General features: G+C 36.5%; 1 protein-coding gene across 4 annotated transcripts in view; it reads right to left on the bottom strand.

Annotated features, from left to right (window-relative positions):
* Positions 1–2,480: 2,480 nt before the first annotated feature.
* Positions 2,481–24,245, bottom strand: part of LOC131162558 (B3 domain-containing protein REM16-like) — a 29,504-nt gene continuing 7,739 nt past the window's right edge. For 2 of the 4 annotated variants that reach the window (XM_058119167.1, XM_058119168.1), the window contains exons 3-5: positions 3,764–4,244; positions 3,311–3,498; positions 2,481–3,027 (exon numbers count right to left, since the gene is read on the bottom strand). In XM_058119167.1, coding sequence (XP_057975150.1) covers positions 2,734–3,027; positions 3,311–3,498; positions 3,764–4,244 — 963 coding nt within the window. In that variant the 3' untranslated portion in view covers positions 2,481–2,733. Of the gene's footprint in view, positions 3,028–3,310; positions 3,499–3,763; positions 4,245–15,022; positions 18,321–24,245 lie in introns of those variants that run through there. The other 2 variants (XM_058119171.1, XM_058119169.1) reach the window with 2 other exon arrangements.

Genomic DNA, 24,245 nt, shown 5'->3' with positions numbered 1-24,245 from the left:
ATGTAAACCTCTTCAGTCAAGTTGTCGTGAAGGAAGGCATTTTTAATATCAATTTTATGAATCCGAAAATGATTTCATTTTTTGAAAGTAATTGGAAATTGACAAGTTACCTTTCTTGGTAGAAGCCAAAAATTGTTGAGTTTGTATGGCGCGAGCGGAAGAGTGAAAGGACCTACAGTGATATGAAGTGCTCACGGTTGTGGTTTATGGAGGGCTATCCTAGCAAGTTTGGAGGACTTTGACAAGTAGCTTGAATATCATTAGCAAATGGCTTCCCCACGTTTTTTTGGAGTGCTCATTTGGAAAATTCAAAGACATTGAAGACTCTCTTTCCCTTTTGATTTCATGTATACATAAATCCATTGGCTATAAAGAAACAAATAGAGAAAATGTTGTAGAACAGAAAATACTTCAAGACACGGTACAAGGTCGTTTTCCTTAAAACATTATTTGCCCCCATCAGATCGGTGTGTATTGAGTTAACAAATCCGTTTCCAAATACAATGAAGCTTAGAATATAATCTGATATCAGTTTGCGTTATACACTAATGAAAAACTGATCACAAACATCCTTAAAAGAATCTGAACAAATTTCTGGATTTTTTTTTTGCAGAAAACAGAACCCAGAATTGAAGAAGATATAATTTTTTAAAGTCTTATGAGAGAAAGAGAATGAGAGAATGATTGAATATTTCTATGGATTCTTGGAGTTAATTATGTCTTTAAATAGATAGAATTATGCTTATTCCCAATAGTTACAAAAGTGTTTATTTGAATAAATAATTACATCTGTTCTAATTTAAAAATCAGTTAAATAATTGTTATGCGCCAACTAAATGCGCCACTAGCGCCCTACAGCCCACACCACGTGTGTGCGTGTGCGGACTTCGCACCGTCTAAGGGGGCACTAGAGTACACATTAGCACTATTGCTTAATCAACTTTAAGAAAATATTTTACCTTAAATGGAGGTGCCACCCTTCTTTAAAAAAAAATATATATATTTTACGTTATCATTTATTAATGACTTTTCCTTTTTCACTCTTTCCAATGTGGGACAAACCTACATAGCATTAAATGCTCCTCATAAATGCTTTAGAGAATAAAAAAAATGAAAGACTTTGAAAACTCATAAAATTAATTATTTTAGAAAATATTTCAACATTGGCCAAAAATTTTAGAGTGATCGACTTTTTCCAATAATCAAATCATGTGGTCTTTTACTTATTATGGTAGTCTAAAAGGTTTAGAACAAGCTTTTGCCCCTATCTTTTTAGAAAAGATTACTCTCTGAATATTGAAGTGAACAAACAGGATAATGTGTAGTGGCTTATATCTGAAAAAAGGTGTTTTACGTTGCACTCCTATGCATATTTGCTCAATTAACATATACACTCACCCATATCTCCAACAATATTTCCCTTCCAAGGTTATTTGGTGTGTTATTATACTTTCAAAAATATCTTTCTTTTTTATGGATAGCTACTTTGGGAAGGATTCTTACCAGTGATCTACTTCAAAAGGTGGGAAATGCTCAATCATTGTTTCTTTTTGTAAGAATGTTGAAGAGTCATCGAATCATATACTTATATTTGCTTATTTACCTCTTAAGATTTAGACTTACTTTTTGAAATTATGCAACTTATACTAGGTGAGCCCTACTTCTATTATTGATTTTTTGCATGAATGGCAATTAAAGGTCCTTAAAGAATGTAAATTGAAGATTTGGTATTCAATTCCGACAACTATCTATTGGAAAGTTTGGAAAGATAGAAATTGTCATTGTTTTCTTGATTAGAAACAAAATTGCAAGATGATCATCACTTACATTTTAAGAGATTTATTTTCTTGAACTCGTCTTACTCAAAATTTTTTATCTTCTTTCCTTATGTTCTTGAATATTTTTTGTTTCCTTATACTTTTTGAGTTCTTGTTTACCTCTCTTGTATGCTTTGATTAAACTCCATCTGAAAAAACAGTGTCAAATTAAATATATCTTAAATGTTTCAACCATCATAACTAAAACATCCATCTTATAATAATTCAATTAACCAGAATAATGGAAGACTATTATTTCAAATTTTCAAAAATTATGTTATAATACAATAATATTATTTCTTTCTTAATTTATATATTTTTTTATATTAATTCATTACCATAGATACAATTATTATGTGCAATAATACTGCATTATGAGGACATCAAAGTCCAACCAACAAAAATAATAGGAATTATTTAGTCAATAAAAATAAAATTTTCACGAAACTTATAACACGAGGATTAAAATGAATTCCCAAATGTGAGATTGCTATCATGTTAGATTTCAGAAATCAGTGTTACAAGAAAACATGAAATGAGTGTAAGCATTTATAATTATGAAGATGGATACTATGTTAATATTCCTTCGAACTTTGAAAAAAAATCCTGTTCTATTTTCGATCATCTTTGAAAGGGTTGTGCCAAAATTAGGGCTCCAGCTGCTTTTAACCAAAGACTTAGCATATTACTTTGCTATGCAACAATAGAGATCTGGTGCAAACAGTAAAAAGAAAACAAAAAGCAAACAGAACACAAGCATGGGATCCTAGGGTAAACCAACTATAACTCGACCAAAATGTAGTCAGAAAGAAATGACCAAAACGTGCAACACTTCACAGACCCCAGCTTTTGCATGCAGACCGAAATGTGAGCAAGTCCAAGGGATGCCTAGCATGCAGATCCTTCTCTTAGCATTTCACGGTAGCCTTCCACGACCCTTCGGAGATGTCAGCGGTACTATCTCTTCGACAACTCGAAAGATGTAAACATCCAAGACCACAGTATCATTAAGCTGGGCAGCAGGCTCAAACAGACACACATCGAACTCTTCTATGTTATTTTCTACAGAAAAATGCTTCCACCCACCAGTTAGTCCTGCATAACTTCCACGAGCATAGTATCTGGCAGGCCATGTGTTTTCCTTGTGGCGGAGAATCACATCTTGGCTTTGGCCAGAGAGGTGCTTATTCACCCATTCCGATGGGATTACCTGCACGAAACAATTTTTTCAAATACAGTAACTGGTTATAGCCAAGTTCAACAGTGCCCATCAACTGTTGCAGTGTTGAATTTTTTATGCATTTGCAGATAAAATTCTTCCTCTTGCGCTTCTCATACTTGTTGGAAAATAAAGTGAAAAAGAAAAGCAATGGAAGCAGACAGAAAAAAAAAACTGCAACATCAAAATTTGAACATCAATCCTCCAACCCACCAAACACTAAAAAACAGGTCTAAATTATGATCCAAGTGAGGGAATTGCATGAAAATTTTACCATAAAGAATCTCTTGTATACATGTGTGGGTCGCATAACTACTAAGAAACCCTCTTTGCTGGATTTTGCTAGTGCCATCTCCAAGGCCATCTCCTTTTCATCTTCATTGACAGGCCGTCTATTTGATACATATTGCACATAATTTGCTGTATTTCCATTGATGTTTATTTGTCCATCACCAGAATTATCTGTCAGCATGAAAATTGAAAAAGAAATATATGGATTAAACTTAAAAATAAGTAACATCCAACCCCAAACCCTCCTCCCAACCAAAAAAAAGAGAAAACCAACACCAACAAAAAAGAGAGGAAATAAAATTACCACAAAAGCTTAACATAAAATTATAAACTAATTTTTTTCCTTGAGAGCAATGTCTAAATGCAGAGGGATTTGTTAAAAAAAGATAAGGAAAAGAGGATTCTTGAAAAATTAATAGTTTAAAGAAAAACTGACGACTTTCAACTTTCTTCCAAATGCTTCGCTTTGTACGGGGGATGTATCGCTGTCCTGGTGACTCCAGCATCACATTGTCCACCTTCTGAGATTTCTTTGATGAAGTGCATTGATCATCATCATGCAATGAATTGCAAACAGCCTCCACAGAATTCTCCCTTACATCCCTCTTTGGCCTGCACCCACTTTCAAGTTTCAAATGCCCACACTTCCTGATGAAATATGTAGCTTCCTTCTCACATAAACTTTGATGGTCAAATATTAAAACGTCAAAATGTGAGTTCCTGTTGTATCTAAAGATCAAGAAATCATTTTCTTCTAGACAATGATCTTTTACAAATTCTTTCCAACCATTTTTGAAGATCAAAGAATCACCACTTGATGTCAACTCTACATTCCACATAATGCCACTTGGACCTTTAAGAGCCACTGTTTCAGGCAGTTTATCCTTCAGATTGTCAGCAATTTTTTTGGGAATGATCTGCAGTTCCATACAGAATTAGACTTCATATTATACCTTTAGAAAAATATAGAGATGTGTATTGACACATGGTGAAATAGAAATTATTAAGAATGGAATGCAGTTCAATTATAGCTACATGAATGCACGATGCAATAGCAGGAGAAAAAAAAAAACCACTTATTTTCCTCTTAAAAACTAATTCTTAATAACTATTACCAATCGCATTGACTTACAAAGGGCAAAATAAATCTTCATGAACACGAATATTTTATACAAGAGAATTTGCTAAATGTTGGAGAACAAATTATGTGGTAGGCTTCATCTTATAATTTTTTCCCCTTTATGGGTTTTGTTTTATTGTTAATGCTGATTTATTCCTCATATTTTATTCCCACATAAATATTAATCTAGAGAATATGCACGCGGATATCAAAAACCTGTCCTCCCTCCTCTCTCTCTCTCTCTCACTCTCACATGTGCACACAGATACACAAAATTCCATCTGTAACCAGCAACACCATTGCATCACAAGCACATGGCAAGGCATAGAGAATTGCAGAATGGATCCAGAATTTTGGTTTCATTCTAGTATCAGATAACACAAGTGAATTATAAAAATAAATCATTTTTCATTACCACATATATAGAACTGCTCTCTCCCTCTCACACACACATGGACGCACACACACACACCCAGAAGCGCGTGGGCGCATTGCACCTAAAATTCCATCCATAATGACATCACCACAAAATCATAGCAGCAAAGGCACCTAGAATTGCAGGATGAGCCTAGATTTAAGATCTTCTATCAGATAACACATAAAATAGTGAAAACAATCATCACCGCACAAAATAGAACCTAATTAAAAACCAGGCAATTAAACATAGAAAATGAATGTTGTTTATAGGAAAAGAAATTTACTGAAGAGAGTACAAATATACCATGATAAAGTATCCTTGAACAATGTAATGGCCCACACAAAACTCATTAGCCCGAGAACCTTTGGGCTAGCCAAATAGCAGAAGTTCATAAACCAGGTTATTGCTTGGTTGTATGTTTGCCCATGCTTATATGTCACATAAATATTCTCGCTACAACCGATCTGGAACCAGAAACTAGTAGATAACAATTTCCCGCACTCCATGTCATATCACATGTCCAATCTTGCCCAAGTGGGGCATACATCTAAACTAGTCCAGTGTTTGCTCATGCTTTTAAGTCATGGAAATCTTCATTATAACCGATCTAAAACAAAAAACTAAGCTATCATAATTTCTACCACTAAATGCATAACGTCTTCAGTCACATCTAATGTCCAATCTCACCCAAGTAGAGCATATACATATACGACTCCAGTGTCCGTTTATCCACATGTAATACACCTTTCCTGTATGGGCTGGTCATGTTTTTGTAAGTTGGATCACTTTAAAGTTGCTCTTTTAGACTCCAAAGTAACTCAACTGGAAACATATACTACGTTAAAAATATTATATCCCAACGGCATTACACATTGAAATGGCATAGTAGAAGGGAAAATGCTTCTTTCCCAGATTGTTTACAAACAATCCCGTCTGGGTCTGATGTGGGTCCTCCATTGGGCCCATGCAATTGTTTTGGGCTGCACACAAGTTGAAATTATTCATGCCACATTGGACCAGGATATGATTGGTTGTAAACAACCTGGTAAGGCTACAGGACCTTTACAGAAGAAGATACAGCCATAGCATACAATATGTTTTCAACATAATGAATAAACAATTGAGAATCCAATCCCACCCAAAACAAACAAGAAACAGAAGGACCTGAAAAGATTGAAGAATCTAAACAGCACTTGTTCCTTTGACAATGCACATAAACTGACTGGAAAGGTATCTTCTCCCAAAGAATTCAAAATAAATGTCATAACCCAAGAATAGTCCCACCAAGCGAAGCCATGGGAGGGGTGGCCTAGATACATAGTCCTAACCTCTTCGCATTTCTCACACAATATGACGACTACCATGACTGGAGCCTCTGCACTAGTATATGACAAGCTAAGACTTCTACCATTGCACCCGGCTATAAAAAGACACTAAAAAATGAACAGGGAAAAAAAAGGAGGTTGCAAAGAATAGGTCCTCATTTTAAAGTTTAAATAAAGAAGAAACAAGGAACTTTTCCCATATTCTTTTATCAAGAGCTTTATCTCAAGGCCCAAACAAGAGGGAAAAAACATAATTCTTCCAAGAGTGTAGACTGGAATATGGATCCGCAAAATAAAACACTTGTCAAAAAAAGGGGGGATTCAACAAAATTCTTTTAGCTCAAAAAAAAAATCCCAACTTCATTAAAAAAAAAAAAAAAAACCTGTTTATTTTTCTTGTTTCCCATTATATCCATTGTGTGCCAACAAAATGGGACGGAACATGCTTTCATCCCCCCCCCCCCCCCCCCGCGGCAACGTTCCTGCCAGAGCAAGGAATTATGTACTTGTTTTTTTTTTTGTTTTGTTTTTTATTTCCCCATCTTCAAGTAAACAATATTTGACAAAAGAAAAAGGCATTTTGCATCAACACATTTTAAAAAGAAACAACACAACAACAACAAAACCAAGCCTTAAGTCCCACTAAGTGGGGTCAGCTATATGAATCATTTTCTACCAATTTATGCAATTATGGACCATTTCTTTTGACAGATTAAGGAATATTAAATCCTTACTCACTATCTCCTCCCAAGTTATTTTAAGTCTACCTCTACCCCTTCTACTGCCCTCACAGTAACTAACTCACTCTTCCTCACCGGTGCACTATGCAGCCTACGTTATAAGTGTCCATACCATCTGAGTCGTCCCTCCCTTATCTTATTTTCTATAGGAGCTACACCTAACTTACCGCAAATATGTTCATTCATTAATTTATCTTTCAATGTTATACCACTCATCCATCTAAGCATTCTCATCTCAATAACTTTTACTTTGTGGATATTATGTTTCTTCGTCGCCTAACATTCCGATCCATATAACATAACTGGTCTTATAGCTATCCTATAAAACTTCCTTTTCAATTTTAAGGGTATTCTACGATCACAGAGGACACTTGAAGCACTTCTCCATTTTACCCAACTTGCTTTAACTTTATGCATTACATCATTTTCAATTTCTCCTTCAGCTTGCATAATAGATCCAAGGTATTGAAATCTATAAGTACTATTTATTTCTTCATCATCAAGTTTATCTTTGTCTCCAATATTCCTCCTATCATTACTAAAATTACATCTCATATATTTTGTATTATTTCTACTTATCCTAAAGCCTCTAGATTTCAAAACTTCTCCCCATAATTCTATTTCAGCCTCTACTCCGTCGCTAGTTTCATCAATTAATACAATATCATCTGCAAACAATCTCAATATCCTAATCTACTCATTCTTATCCTCATCCTAACTCGAACCTATACTCTAGTAAAATCATCTATTAAATTCTATAGAACCGTTAGGCTCTGATACCACTTTATAACGCCCTGAACCCGCCAAGTGGGGCATGGGGTGTTATTTATTCCATTCACCTATCTCTGATACCATAAATATCATCCAAGCAGCGGAATATAATTAAGCATCCTCAAAAAAAATACCAGAATACTATATTACACGACCAAAAAAGAATTCCCATTTGTCCATATTACATAACCATAATTTTAAAACAACATAAACTTAAAGACTTTAAAGTTCCTACAAACACTCACACTACGCTATGCTAACCAACCCTGCCCTGAGCTTGCTAAGCTCGATCACGCGAAGATCCTGAAAAATGAGTTATATATTGGGGTGAGACACTTCTCATTTAGGATGGAATAAATTATTATCAGTGTGTAGCAACATGAGTTTTAACGTATACAAAATATACTCGTTTATTAATTAACAGCAATAGTAAGGACACTTGTAACTATACTCACACACATTCAACATCAATCATACCACAGAATCTGCATACACATACACCACAGCACATCCATATTTACCATACATTCAATCCACATTCATGCACTCACACCCATAATTGAAAATGCACATTTACTTCACTTCCCGTGGTTCTCAAGGCATCCCTCCCCATCATTCCCCCCACATTCTTACTTCATACACTTCCATAGTCACAACACACACAGCCCTATTCATAGTAAAACAATAAGACGACCTCTTCATGTCTACCAACGCCTTACCCCATCTATATAAATGACAATATAACGACCTCCTCAAATCCTGTCAATGTTATATTGCGATTTATAACAGGTACAATATAACGAACTTTTCACTCCTGCCAACGTTATATTGCAATTTACATGAAGAACAACACAATACCATAACATATCAATTAAATGCACCACAGCAATCACAACCAGTTTATAAAAAAAATATTAATCTCATGCCACACGATTTAAGCATTAAATCATAATATAATAACCAAAAGTCATTGTTTCCATATACCTAAATAATTCAAAAAAATCATATATAATATTTTGGTATCTAAAGTAGGTTCACCATCTTTCTTTAATGTCTTCGTCCTTAACCAAGACAATATCATCCTCACTTTTTATACATTTTACATTTCCTAAGTCCTTACTCTTCCTTTCTCTAGCTTTAGCAAGTTTAAATATATCTCTTTCCCCTTCTTTTGTATCTAATCTATCATACAAACCATTAAATGATCTGTATTTAGCTTCAGTAATAGCCTTTTTTGCATCTTTTCTTGCCTCCTTATACTTTTCAAAGTTATCCTTGTTTCTACATTTTTGCCACGTTTTATACCAAATTCTTTTTATCTTTATGGCTTTTTGTACATCTTTATCCCACCACCAACTTTCTTTGCTATTTGAAAATCTTCTCCGATTCACCTAAAATCTCTTTTGCTATCTTTTTAATAGAGTTAGCTAATCTACTCCAAAGAGTATTTGCATCTATCTCATCCTCTATAGTCCAATCCCCATTTTTGATCATTTTATCTTTAAATTTTATTATATTTTCTCCTTGTTCCACAACCTAGTTCTCTTATACTGGTTTATTCTATCCTTTTTCTTCCATTTTTTAATACATATATCTAACACTAAGACTTTATGTTGTGTGGTTAGGCTTTCACTTGGAATAACTTTATAATCTTTAAATGATAAACGATCTACCCTCCTAGTAAAAAAAAAAAAAAAACTATTTGACTTCTATTTTGTCCACTTTTCAACGTCATTAAGTGTTCTTCTCTCTTCTTAAAGCAAGTATTCATTATACTAAAATCATATGACATAGCGAAGTCTAAGATCATCTCCCCAGGCTCATTTTTGTCTCCATATCTGTTGACTTTTTGAGTCCGATCCCTGTTTTGATACTGAAGAAGCACTTGGAACTAATGTGTGTGCCTAGTACTTGAACAGGTCGTTAATTCCAAACACACACATGAGAGAGGATTGATGGAGGCTAGAAAAGACTTAAAACACATAAAAAGACTTAAAACACATACTCCTGGCGCACTCCATGGAAGACGGAAAAGCAAAAAGACAAGAAGATATTTGTTCTTATTGTAATGCATTTTGTTTTGTATTTGAGCTATAATAATGCATGGCATGCATGGTATGAATGAAAGCTCAGTAATGACCGTAGACAGACCATAGGGAAACACAGGACCTTAGGGATCACCCTTCAATCGACCGAAGCTGGATTTTTGGGACTAATTAAAAAGCCTAGGTCATAGATCGACCCTAGGTCACTGCACATCACTTGGATAAATCCCCTCAATCTTACAAATCATAATTATGCAAACAGAGGAAAACTATACTCAAAAACAAGACCCATTTTTTAAGTTTGAAAGGGCTACGGGTGACCAAACCTACCGCGTTGAAAACGCCTCGATCAACCGAATAGGTAAAAAGTCAAAAAGGTTGACTTGGCTCGAGTGACCGAACCCAAAATGAACACACTATTCATGGTCGACCGAACCATGAATGCTGACTTTTTCACCTTCTTCGGGCCCCCAAACCTTACGTTCAAATATACCTCGGCCAACCGAAATGAGAAGTTCGGCAGACCGAACTATGAACCGGGCGACCGAACCTCGAGCATTTGGAAAATCGCCTTGGTTCAGCCACCTGAACCTGTCCTCGGGCACCCGAAGTTGAAAATTCAGCTTTTCCAATTGTGAGTGTTCGGGCGACCGGCCCTAAGGACCGGGCAACTGAATCTCCCGGGTTGCCATATTTTAACCGCAGTAATTAGGGTAAATTTTTAATTAAACAAATCTAAAAATCTTTTTGAGAGTATTAGCTAGTGGTTCTCCTGTATATTTTTGTTGATAAATATTTTTGGGAGAAAAGTTTTAGTAGGGTTATATCTTTGAAGTCCATCATCATATACATCCTTATTCAAAGATTTCATTATATTGTTGAGAAAGATACACATTCTCACTTGAGCTTAATATTCATATCATATGTGAGTGCTCATACTATATTGGTGTATACATCAGCTTGTGTAGAAGCATTTCTATTATACACAAAATTTGTATTTGTTGATTGTAATCCAGGCGTGGCCTGAGGTGGGTATTCTCTGCCCCGTAAGGAGAGTTTGTAAAGGTTGAAGTCAGCCCCGATAATTTGACCTGGTATTGTATTTGGTACCGCTCCACCCATTAAGTGAGCATTAGTGATAATCCTCGGACTTGCGAACTGAGGCGGGGACATAGGCAGTATTGGCCAAACCCCGATAACATATCTGGTGTCAATTTTATTTTCCGCAATTTACTTTCTACACCTATATGTTAATGTTTACCGTTTGAATATTTGATTGGGTTTCTAATTATATAGAAAGACCCTAGGTTTGTGTAATACCATTTGTGGAATTTTTATTTGACCTAGGAAGAAAGTTTTAAATACCCAATTCACTCCCCCTCTTGGGAATACACCAATTCCAACAATATCCATACCCTCTATGTATCCTCTCATAATTTTTATTATCCCTTCCAATGTGTCCATTCAGATCTCCTCCCAAAAATATTTTCTCAGTCGCTAGTATGCCTTGCATAATACTATCTATATCTTCCCAAAATTGTCTCTTAAGATTTTTTGCTAAGCAGACTTGAGGAGCATAAGCACTAATGATATTTATTATCTCGTCCTAATACCATCTTGATTTTTATAATTCTATCTCCAACTCTATTTACATCAACAACGCTATCTTTTAAGTTTTTGTCTATAATAATTCCAATTACATTCTTATGCTTTTCTTTTTCGGTGTACCAAAGTTTATATCCTAACTTTCTCTTCCACCCACTTAGTTTCTTTAAGGCAAATTATATTAATTCTTCTTCTGATCATTGTATCCACAATTTCCATGTTTTTACCCGTAAGTGTCCCTATATTCCAAGTTACTAATCTAATCCTAGTTTCCTGAACTAAGGACTTTACCTGCCCACGTCCATAATGATTCAGGAACCCTCGCCTATTTGACACCGTACCCGAGCACCAACACAGTGTGTCGCTTCAAGGTGATGACCTAGCCCAACCTCACCCACTTTTTGCTACACCCGGGTGGTACAAGTGCAACGCATTACTCATAGGGGACATCCCAGCAAATATTCGGTAAGGATTCATATCATAGTGATCTGACAAATTTTACACCGGTTGTCAGCTACCTAACGCAATCCTCCTCCTTTACCCAGGCTTGGTACCGGCTGTGTGTGAAAAAATTAGGACATTAAATGCATCACAGGCAGAGTTTTTAAAAAGAAACACATCAATTATATGTTCCATAGAGTCTCAGGGGGTTGAAACCCACTAAAACTACAGAGTTAGTACACTATTCTAAAAATTATAATCTACTCCAACAGCAAAACTAAACTGGCATCATGGTACAATTACACCATTCATTTTATTTGAATTCATTACACATCTCTTCTCCCAATACAATTCCTAGCATCTTGATGTTTTCAATGTAGGTTTCAGTCCCCTGAAGTAGGCAAAGTCAGTTTGTTCATTGTGTATATATTTTTTTTAAGAAAAGGTGATAATTAGTACAACTTAAAATTGTACTTTTCCAACTTAGAATTAGAAAAAATCACTCAAACTTTGAGTAGTGGTTGGGAGCATATTAGTTCAAGAACCAATGTAATAGGGTAAGCATAATTCGGGATAAAACCAAATTAACCAAGTAAATTCAGTCGGTTTGGTTCTGTTAAAAATTTATTTGATTTGGTTCGATTTTCATTTTCGTTGAATTTCGATTTTCGATTTTCGGTTCGATTTTTGAGTTTGGTTAATTCAGTTAACCGAATTAACCAAATAGTATAAATTAATAATAAATAATTATATATATTATAAATTAAAATATTTTATATATTATATATACTACAATTTTATATATTTTATATATTTTATATATATTATATATATTAAAATTTTATATATTTTATATATATTATTTATATTTATATATATTAAAAATCAATATTTTATATATATAAAAATATTAAATCGGTTAAAATGTGTAACCGATTTAACCAAAATTTGGTTCGGTTGGTTTTGAGTTCTATTAAAATGGAATTTCGATTCGATTCGGTTAGGTTAATGATATTTTTTAACTAAAATTTTTTGATTAATTCGGTTAATTAACTGAACCGACTGAATGCTCACCCCTACAATGTATGATAGTTTGCAATCTAACCTCTTGAAATAAGAAAAATAGTGTTAGTCAAGAAATTGTACAGAGAACAGATAGGTAAATGACACGTGGTTGGTGAGGTGGCATCCAACAAAAGACACTTTTTGATTCAAAATGAAGAAAGCTTGGCTAGAATCCATGCAGCTAAATGAAGCATGGGCAAATGAACAACCAAAGAGTGATCAGGTGTCTTGTAGTCGCAAGAAGGAACATGTGCTCAAAAGAATTCCTCTTATGTGAAGTAGTGTTTGGAAGCATATAACGTCACTGTGCTAGCTTAGAATCTAACCTCTTGAAATAAGCAAATAGTGTTAGTCGAGAAATTGATGTCGTAGGGTCATCCTTGGGATTTTCCTACAAAGAACAGATAGGTAAATGACACATGGTTGGTGAGGTGGTACCCAACAAATTCCAAAAGCAGCATATATTTTCCATTTTGAAAATGATTAGACTCTAGATACTTGATTCTTGCTAGAATTCGAGAATTCGAGTTGAGTCCAATTACGTTATATCGGTTTGTCATTTTAATCCACGCAAGTTTCTATCCTTCCTTGTAGAACTTGCATTTGAGTGTGTTTAATTCCTGTTTAATAATTGAAAAGTCCTCTTTATTGAAGCATAATTGGACCCACCATTATCTCAGAATTCAGCCAAGGTATATGCTCAAACTTTCCATCATTTGACCCTCATTAATAACTTAGCCAGTCGGGTTGGCAGAGATTGTAATCCAACAAATACCTCTATTTATGAATTTACTAGTTGACAAAGTATTTGTACGTTAAGTTTGCACTTAGCAACCATGAAGGCAAATCCTTACAAGAGGAGTTGTGTTTTCAATAAAATTATTGCAATTGTACAATCTATCAGCAATAAATTGCATCAATATAATGCTACAAATCTAAAACTACTTATGAAAAATAATATTTACAATATCATACTCTCACACATGCATCAGACAGCCTAATCCCACGCCTCCTTGCATTCTTTTTTTAGGGAAAATTGTTCATTATGTTAACACTAGCAACCAAATAAGTAGAGCTTAGAAAGTACTCTTTTTCAGGATAAAACTTAGTTGCGTCACAAAACACCTTAGAAGCACCAACAACAGCACATGATGGAGATACAGCACCACACCAATACTATGATACAGAAATTTCCAAAAAAAAAAAAAGTATACAATATGATGGGGATATGTAAATTAAACAATTTTAAAAAATACATACTTAGGCATGTATAGTATTGGCTCATTCCTTTTAAATGTAAAATACTGCAGTAAAGTAAATTTTATAGGCCTTATTAATGTACATCCTACAAATAAATTTCAATCGCATTCGTGGCTAGCATTCATACTTCATAATTTGATATTATTAATGTACCACCAGATCTATAACGTTGATCAATAATGAAACCTAATAACAAAAAACACGTGACAGGCAACAAGCACTAAAGACAATAGAAAACATTGGTCCAAGAGCAAGTAGTAGTCTAGCAAACAAGAAAAAACACAAAAGATGCATTGGGTTGTCTCATAAAGTGTTAGGTTTTGTCCAAAAAATGAGTCCGATAGTGTCTGGGTTGTGCTGGAAATTAAATTGAGTCTAATGTCTGACAAGTGTCTCATGTTGGATGAGTGTTAGTGTTGGCACATGTAAAACACTGACACATGGTGGTTCTTTAAGTGTCACTACTTCCTAGCAAAACACATCATACACGCACGCACGCACGCACAAACATTTTTTTAATGAAGCAGAGGTTTAGCAATAAATACTTCTAGTGCAACCATTTTTCACCAACTGTAAGATAAATACTTCTAATGGAAACACTTCATGTTATCAGTAAGTATACCACGAAAAATTCTAGGCCTGCCAAACAACCACGTAGGGAATCAACATAAACAGAATAATCTGCATCATCTGACTTGCACTATGTTTCTACACCAACCAAATAATCAGACTAAATATAAATGGTTCAAATCAAATATTCATGATACATTCTGGTGCATTTGATCTACTAAAAGGCACTCATCCACAAAAAGGAAACAAGGGGTACTAGATCTTGTAATATGTGAAGGCAGATCAAATGTCCCACTTTGCATTCTTTACACTATCAATTTATTAGTTTAGATTACCTTAATTGGTTATCTCTTCCCCCTCAAACAGCATCCCACCTTGTGCAGATGGTGGTAATTTTGTGCCAAGCCCAAGAACAAGTTTGTTGGCATTACAAGACTTAAAATCTTGTTTTGATGCTAACCAACCCGTGGAACTGAACATAAGTGATGATTTCAGGGCTCACATATGTGAAAGCAAGGTCAAAGTGCTCACAAGGATCAAATGAAACTTAAAGAATCAAAAGCATGATTTTAAAGATGATATGTTACTTGAAGTCAAGATGGAACCAAAGAAGCAAAGCAAGAGAGCCAAAGAAAAGCAAAGTGCTCAAAGCAAAACAAGCATGAAGACTTGAGTGTTTCAAAATGTCAAATATCCTAGAAGTCTCTATGTAAGTGCTTCATAGTTTAAATATCTTTTGAAATATTGTTGAAGCTCTTTAGGGGATATTTATGAACTTAAGAGACCTATTTTAAAACCCCGGAAAATGTTTTATGAAAGATCAAAGCAAGAGAGCAAAACTAATTTTGAAAAACTAAAAATGAAAAACCAGAAAAATGACTGGTCAGCCAACTGACCAGATTACACTGGGTTTACTCAGCCGACTGACAGGAAAACACCGGAATGAATAACTGCCCAGTCGATTGACCATTTTTGAACTGTGTCGAACCAGCCGACTGACATTTATTTGGGTTAAATTCTGAACAAACAGAAAGGTGTCAGCCGCCTGTCCAGCCGATTGATCCTGTGAAAATTGCTTACCCAGTCGCCTGTCCAGCCAACTGACTCCACGGGATTTCAAATTTTTTAACTTAATGGGAAAATTCTAAAAATTAGTTTTTCAAATGTGAACGCTATAAAAACTTGGAGGACACTCCAAGTAACTTGGGGAACAAGGAAACTAATCCTAAAAAATGTATAAATACTACCTTAATCCGAAGAAATTAATACAAAAAAGCAAATACACAGCATACTTGCATTAAATCTCTCAATATCTCTCAAAGTTCTCTATTGCTCATACTCTTGCTGGGGGAAATCATCTGAATTGTTGCTGAAACATCAACCTACCGTTCTCATACTGAGTTTTCTCAATCACTAAAGAACCCTTGGTGAATTCTACACTTGAGCTTCAATTCTATTTCTTATTGATATTTAATTTCTTGAAGTACATAGTGCTGAAATTGTACTAACTTGCTCTTTGTGAGAATATACTTGTACGCAGATTGTATCTTGTGTTTCTTGTAACTCTTTGACGTTCCAAGGTGTTTGGAACATTGGCTAAGCAAGGGGATATCGCTTAGAGAGGCCGGCTCTAGCCTAATTGAAGGAGTGACAGAGTGAGGGGATATCGCTTGGAGAGGCGGGCTCTAGCCTACTAAACAAGTGTGTAAACGGTGTTGTTCCGCCCGGCAAAGGAACTGGTTTTAGTGAATCCTTTGGTGGTTTGCCAAAGGCGAGCACGTAGGCTGCGTATAAGCCGAACCTCGTAAAAGTCGTGGTCTCACTCTCTCTTTCCCTTACTCTCTTTACATTCAGCATATATAAACTGCGTGGATGATTTAATTTTCTTAATTATACAAACTACGTAATTTAGAAGTTAATAAACTTAAAGTTTAATTTTGATTTGGAATTTCGGAAACCAAAAGGGAATACGTTGGTTGATCAAAACTTTGCGGAAACCTCAAAAGGAAGTACGTTGGTTGGTTAACACCCAAAGACAAATTAACTAAAGAGTTTATTTAAATTCTGAGTTGTTCGGGAATTGAGTTGTGGTTTGCATTGAAGGAACGATTTCATATATACAGGGCTTGGTTCAAATTCACATTCATTGCAGGGCTTAAATATAAATTTATATACCCAGGGCTGACAACAAAAGTTGAAAGTTGTATCTAATATATTGATTAAATATATTGTTGTTGAATGGTTTAAAATTTGATATTGATTGGAGTGTGTTTATATTCCAAAGTTGTGGTTAAGCTTACATTCTAAATCTTTGCTTAGAAGTGCTGAATCTTGCAAGCATTCATCAATCTTAATAGTGTTGCAATTAACTTGTACTTGGCAAAACAATTGGTTGTTTGATTGAGCTTTGTTTTGATTACTTGTATTGTGTGGTTGTGGATTGAATAAAAGAACATTAAATTTTATTACCAAGAAGTCGAGAAATCTTTGAAAAAATTAAAAGAGGTTAAGAATTTTTTAAAAGATTTGAAAGAAATTTTAATAACCCAATTCACCCTTCCTCTTGGGACTATACATTTGTTTTCAAAGTTAATTTAGGACATTATGTATCTCATCTATGACTGAATGGAAAAACATGTATTTGCCCTCATCAGTGGGGAATAGCTAGCAAGGAGAAGATAAAGGGATCCGGTGAAGGATGGGCAATTCAATACTTGGTAGAACAACTAGACTAGCGTCAACAAATTAGGATCCTCTCCTTCTCCTTGCTGTTGGCCATGGAGAAGTTGGCACAAGTTGATTTGAGCTTGTACATGATAAAGGATAGGTAGCACTAGCATGTGGCTTTATCATCTTTCTTGTTTGCTCTACTTTTTCCTAGTACTAACTTTTACTTGCATTGTTGGCGGTTCCAAAGCCTACCTCAAAGCCATTGCCTTCCTAGCCCTAACAAGCTAACACCAAGATCCCACTATCCAAGAAGGCAAGGCCAAACAGGACGAGAAATAGATGGCCATGGGTAAAGCACAATGGGATGCAATTCGACAAGCTAGGAATGGTCACAGAACTTTGAAGACCAAGGAGAGGTTGCTTGGGCATAGGCCACTTGGCCATGATGATAGACCCTCTTCTAGGAGAGCTAGGGCAAGAGAGGCGACATCCATTGTGACCATCTCATAAAAAGGGATCTAGTCACCTAGAAATCGAAGGGCGATTACTCCTGCTCCCCAGGCTCTGCCCCTTGGAGTGGGCAGCACTGGGGGCTATGCCCTGTAAAGTTTTATGCATGTGAAACTCACAAATGACTTATTAGCACTTAACTTTTGTCCTTTTTTATCTTGATGTTTCATAGGTGATGATATCTGACCTTGGATGTTTGCTTGGTAGCTGGTTGGCTTTAGTAAGGCTCATGGTCGACGGGCAGCACCTCTTCTACTTCACGGCCCTAAGTAAGAGGGAGAGAGGCTAATAAGGCAATTATAAAGGTTTCAAAGAAGACAATTATGACAAAGGTGCAGTGGACAAGATCCTGGAGAAGATAAAAAATTAGGCTAAAGCTACCAAGGACATGGTCAGCCAACAAGAAGGAAAGAAGACAGACAGCACGAAGGAATATGCAATAGTTAAGTTCAGTGCTCCCAAGGCGTACTAAAAGGAGCAAAATGAGCATGAGAGCCTCCTCCAGGTTCACAACTCAAACTCTACAAGAAGATGGTCTCTAAAATGCTAGAAGATGCCAGAATTTCTTGAGTGGATATCAGTAGCCTGGACCCCTTTCAGCATGAATCTGGAAACGAGCAAACCGGGTAAGGGGAGCTGTCTTTAAGGAAGATCATGTTAGCATCCGTGAAGTCAACACAGGATCATCACTTTTCACTATCTTTCTTACCAAAACTACTATTGGATATGAACCAATCATTCCTGCTCTATGAAAGGAATACTCTTAACAACCTCTGAGTTCAGTTGGTCATTTATCCTATAGAGAGAAGCAAATGGGATCCATCCCATGGAGGGGGCATAGATGTAATGTTAACTATAAATAATACCAATTAAATAGTTTAAAGGGCTATGATGTTAGATCATAGATTATTCATCTTGACAAGAAATTATCTACATCATTAAATATGTGCCACAATCACAAAAGGCTATAGCTCAGTAGGTACAGCACCTCATTTGCACATGTGAATGTTTTGCAGGGGAGAGCATTAGCAATGCAGTCACGATAACTTACCTTCCTAATGAAGCCAACTTTCAGGAGCTTCTAGATCACTTCATCCATCACCTTATTTACTTCACCGCTGAAAATTTGGTTCTTTCATTGGTCAATAGGCCACATCTATGGTTAATTGGTGAACAATGATGTGAGTGTTGATATCAGGCATGCCTTTTGGAGTCCAAGCAAACGCATAGGTGATTCCTCACAAGAAGTTCATCAGCTCACACTTGATACAAAGATCTAGGCTGGAACCAACCTAAAAATCTATTGATCTTCCTCCCTTAGCAGCTTCCCAAGTTCTCATGGCAAACACAACATTTTCAATCTGTCTCCCTTTTCTTTAAGGTTGTTACATAAGATTGTCTAGCCATCCACTAGACCCCTGATGTGGGACAAATAAAGAAAAAGAAATAGAGAGAGAATTAAGGTGGAGAGAGAGGGGGAGGGGGAGTGGGGGGGGGTGGGGGAGAGGGAACAATTCTGAATTAAAAATATAAAGCTGTCCCACAAGAAGACACAAACAAACAAAGTACTTATACCTACATCTAACTAAAACATATGATTACACAATAAGCCCAACATAAAAAGAAATTATACAAAATTGAAACAAAAGTCTATGACACGAATAACTACTAAATCTACGCAAAAATTCGAACACCAAATAGGCAACCTAAACGATGTAGGTGATCCTCTATATCATACTCCCACATCTGAAACTGCTGAGTACTAGATGACAAAACAAGTGGCTTAAAGGTGCCTCGGTAAGGTGTCAAAAAATCCTCCACATAAAAAAATGGATTAATGATCATATAATTAGGAAAATCAAGTAAATATAAATAGATCCAAGTTTCTTAAGGATGGAAGCAATGCCAACGGCACACGCTGCAGCTTCTTAAAGGAACTTATCTGGCCCTATGATGCACATCTGCAACACATTTGTAATCCACATGGCAAGTTTTTGCATAACCCTAGCATGCAACTCATGGATGATACGAACAAAGGACTCGGCATGCTCTCAAATACAGGCATTTGGTGGCAACAGAACAAGATCAATGGCAGCATGGGATTTGCAACCAAAACACACTCAAAAAAACTCTTACCCGTGGACTTGTTCACATAACTATTATAAGCAAACTCAGCAGTGGGTAGCACCAAGCCCTAATTGCCCTGTTTTTCTCCACTACACATCTAATTAGATCACCTAGATTACGGTTAAAAAAGTCTATTTGACAATCAGTTTTCAGGTGGCACGCAAAAGAAAATAGCGAGTCCCACACATTTTCCAAAGGGTCATCCAAAAGTAACTAGCAACTTGATATCCTTGAAGTTAGTAAACTATGCAATTTGACTAGCTCCTTAAAGAACAATTTAGCCATATAAGAGGCATCAGAAGTCTTATTAAATAGGATGAAACGTGCCATCTTGGAGAACCTATCAACTACTAGAAATGTGGAATCATGCCCCTGGGCTATTCTAAAGAGTCCAAGAAGGCAAGAACAAAATCTATACTCAAGTTTCTCCGAAGTATGTGTGGCAATGGAAGATGGGTATAAAGACCAATGTTTTGTCTCCTACATCTGGCTAACTGTACAAGATTAAGACACTGTCCTAGCAACAATCCTCTTCATACAAGGCTAATAAGAAATATCCTAAACTAAGCCAATGGTTTTATCAGCTGTCACTTCCTAAATGACCAACTAACCCAACAACATGCAGGTCTCAAATTAAGAATCTCTTCAGGAAGTGAGGCGAATGCATAACCTAACACCCCTAAACAGGTAACCCTCCTGATGTATGGCAAGCAACTAAATATTAGAAATCAGAGAAAGAATTGAGAGAATAATGGGAGAGGGTACGAAGAAGAAGAGGAGAAGAAGAACAGAACAAAAGAGAAGAGGGAGGGGGCAGACAACAGAGAAATATACAAAATAGGAAGAGAAAAGAACATAACAGAGAATTAGATACAACGAAAAAGAAGAAGAAGAAGAAGACGGTAGGGCAGGAGCGAGGGCCCCCGGGGGGGGGGGGGGGGGGGGGGGGGGGGGGGGGGGGGGGGGGGGGTGGGGGGACTGCACTTGCAATTCTGACCCAAACAATCACAATAACTTGCACGTCCAGCATTTATACCCATTACTACTAACACATATTTACATAAAAACCCCAACGAAACCAAAGAAAGTCTTATCACACAATACAAAAGAAAGCCTAATTACAATTTCCTAAATCTACGCCTAAAATAGGTGTGCCAAATGAGCGGCCTGAAAAAAGAAGGCAGTCCTCTGTCATACTCGTATGGTTGAAAGGAACTCTGCTCCGGACGGTGGGACTGTAAATATGACTGTAGCAACTTAGGAGCGCTTCCATGGATAGCATTCTTAGTAAGCCATGTAGCATCTAACTCGGGACCACTCCACGGAACCAAGTATCAATGGAAACCACCCTGAGGAGATGTCACGAACTCATCATCTAAAATAGACTCCACTGTCACCTCTAGATGAGAAATAGAAGGAGGCTGAGGAGCTGCTTACCCTTCATGAGCAGATGGCAAAGCAAGAGGCTCAGAGGTGCCTCGATAAGGTGTCAAATCTACCACATTAAAAACTGGACTAATGGTCATATGAGCAGGAAAATCAAGTAAATATGCAGTAGGTCAGGATGAAGAAAAGGCCAATGGCATAGATATGGAACTTTTTAAATGAATTTCTAGGGTAGCGTTCAGGTCTAATGGGTACCATGCCACTATCACCTACATTGAAGTCTCTAGCTCTCTTATGCACATATGCAGCAAGTTTGTAATCCATATTACTCATGGAAAGTTTTCGCTTAGCCTCAGCATGCAACCCATGAATGTGAGGAACAAAAGACTCAGCAGCCTCTAAAATATGGGCACTTAGTGGCAAAGGAAGCAGATCAATGGGTGCATGGTGGGGTCGTAACCAAATACACACTCAAAAGAACTCTTACCCGTGGACCTATTCATAGAATTATTATAAGCATACTCAATATTACTCGTGGAAAATTTTCGCTTAGCCTCAGCATGCAACCCATGAATGTGAGGAACAAAAGACTCAGCAGCCTCTAAAATATGGGCACTTAGTGGCAAAGGAAGCAGATCAATGGGTGCATGGTGGGGTCGTAACCAAATACACACTCAAAAGAACTCTTACCCGTGGACCTATTCATAGAATTATTATAAGCATACTCAATATTACTCGTGGAAAATTTTCGCTTAGCCTCAGCATGCAACCCATGAATGTGAGGAACAAAAGACTCAGCAGCCTCTAAAATATGGGCACTTAGTGGCAAAGGAAGCATATCAATGGGTGCATGGTGGGGTCGTAACCAAATACACACTCAAAAGAACTCTTACCCGTGGACCTATTCATAGAATTATTATAAGCATACTCAATATTACTCGTGGAAAATTTTCGCTTAGCCTCAGCATGCAACCCATGAATGTGAGGAACAAAAGACTCAATAGCCTCTAAAATAGGGGTACTTAGTGGCAAAGGAACCAGATCAATGGGTGCACAATGGGGTTGTACCCAAATAAACAGTTACACACTCAAAAGAACTCTTACCCATGGACCTATTCATAGAATTATTATAAGCATACTCAATAGTAGGTAGCACCAATCCCCAATTGCCATGTTTTTCTCCACTACACACCTAAGTAGGTCACCTAGACTATAATTCACAACCTCAATCCGACCATCAATTTGTGGGTGGCAAGCAAAGAGATCATCAAGTGAGTCCCACACATATTCCAAAGTTTCTTCCAAAAGTAACTAAAAAACTTGATATCCCAATCAAACACTACGCAAGTTGGCAACTATGCAATTTGACAACCTATTTAAAGAACAATTTAGCTATATAAGGTGCATCAAAGGTCTTATCGCATGGGATAAAATGTGTCATCTTGGAAAATCTATAAACAACGAAAAATATGAAATCATGTCACTAGGCTGTTTTTGGGAGTCCAAAGACAAAATCCATACTTAGGTCTATCCAAGGTATGTGTAGCAATGGAATAGGGGTATAAAGACCAGTATCGTGTCTCTTGGATTTGGCTAACTGATATATACAACACCAAGACACTATCCTAGCAATATTATTCCTCAAGAAAGGCCAATAAAACCAATCCTCAACTAACACAATGGTTTTATCCCTCCCTAGATGACTAGCTAACCCTCTAAAATGCAAGTCCCAAACTAAAAGATCTATAAAAGAAGTATGGGGAAGGCATAACCTAGTACCTCGAGATAGGTATCCCTTATTGATTATAAAATTAAAATATCTCTGTGTGGACTCTCACTCACCTGCTAAAAGATGAACTTGAAATTAGGAAAATAAAAATAGTCACCTTCAAACAGTCAAACCCAAATTGGCTCTCGTGATATCAATAATAACTACTACTCTATTGATGCCATCACCCACCTTATTCTCAACACTGAAACAATGCTTAAGAACAAAGCATTAAGGAACTCTACCCAACCAACATGCTTCACACTCAACTTCTTCTGTGAGCTTAAATATAGCAAAGCAAGGTGGTCAAAAAAGTGTACAAACTATTGGAGTAACAAGTCAATCTCCAATGTTGAAGGGATCTAGCTACAACATAGAACTCTTTGTCATATATGCTATCTCTATCTAGACTTTGAAAATTTTTTTTCCTAAAAAATGCTATAGGGTGCCCTCCTAACTCAAGATCCTACCTATACCTAACCCAAAGGCATCACAAGCCACATCAAAGACTCTACTGAGGCCTGGATGCTTAAGTACAAGTGCTTCCGTCATCTTCTGTTTGACCTCTCTAAAAGCTCTAGTAGCTAAGCAGCTCCAATGAAACTCCCCTTTCTTTGAACAATCAATGACAGAAGCCATGATGGTGCCAAAATGCATTATGAATCGCCTATAGAAAGTAGTGAGCCCATGAAAGCTACAAACCTTAGTAATAGTCTCAGGCTTAAACCACTTTCTAATGGTTCTGATGGTTCTAACCTTATCTAGCTTAATGGCTACACCCCTGAAAAGAACATAAAACCAAGAAACAACACACTAGATTATAATAAGTTGCAGTTCTTGAGGTTATCAAATAATTTTGCTCCCCTCAAGGTGACCAAAACCTCATAAATGTGTACCAGGTGCTCCTCCCTAATTTTACTGTAGACCAATATATCATCTGAATAGGCCACTAGGAATTTTCCTATGCTCATAAAAGTGTTGGGAGCATTAGAGAGTCCAAAGGGCATGAACAATTGCTCAAATAAACCATCTTGGGTCTTAAAGGTCATTTTCCACTCATCTCCCAGTCTAATTCTAATTTGATGATGCCAACTGTG

The sequence above is a fragment of the Malania oleifera genome, chromosome 8 (genome assembly GCF_029873635.1).
Source record: "Malania oleifera isolate guangnan ecotype guangnan chromosome 8, ASM2987363v1, whole genome shotgun sequence".
In the NCBI taxonomy this organism is placed as follows: Eukaryota; Viridiplantae; Streptophyta; class Magnoliopsida; order Santalales; family Ximeniaceae; genus Malania; species Malania oleifera.
The sequence above is the reverse complement of the archived record's forward strand: the minus strand, read 5'-3'. Positions and strand labels throughout refer to the sequence as shown.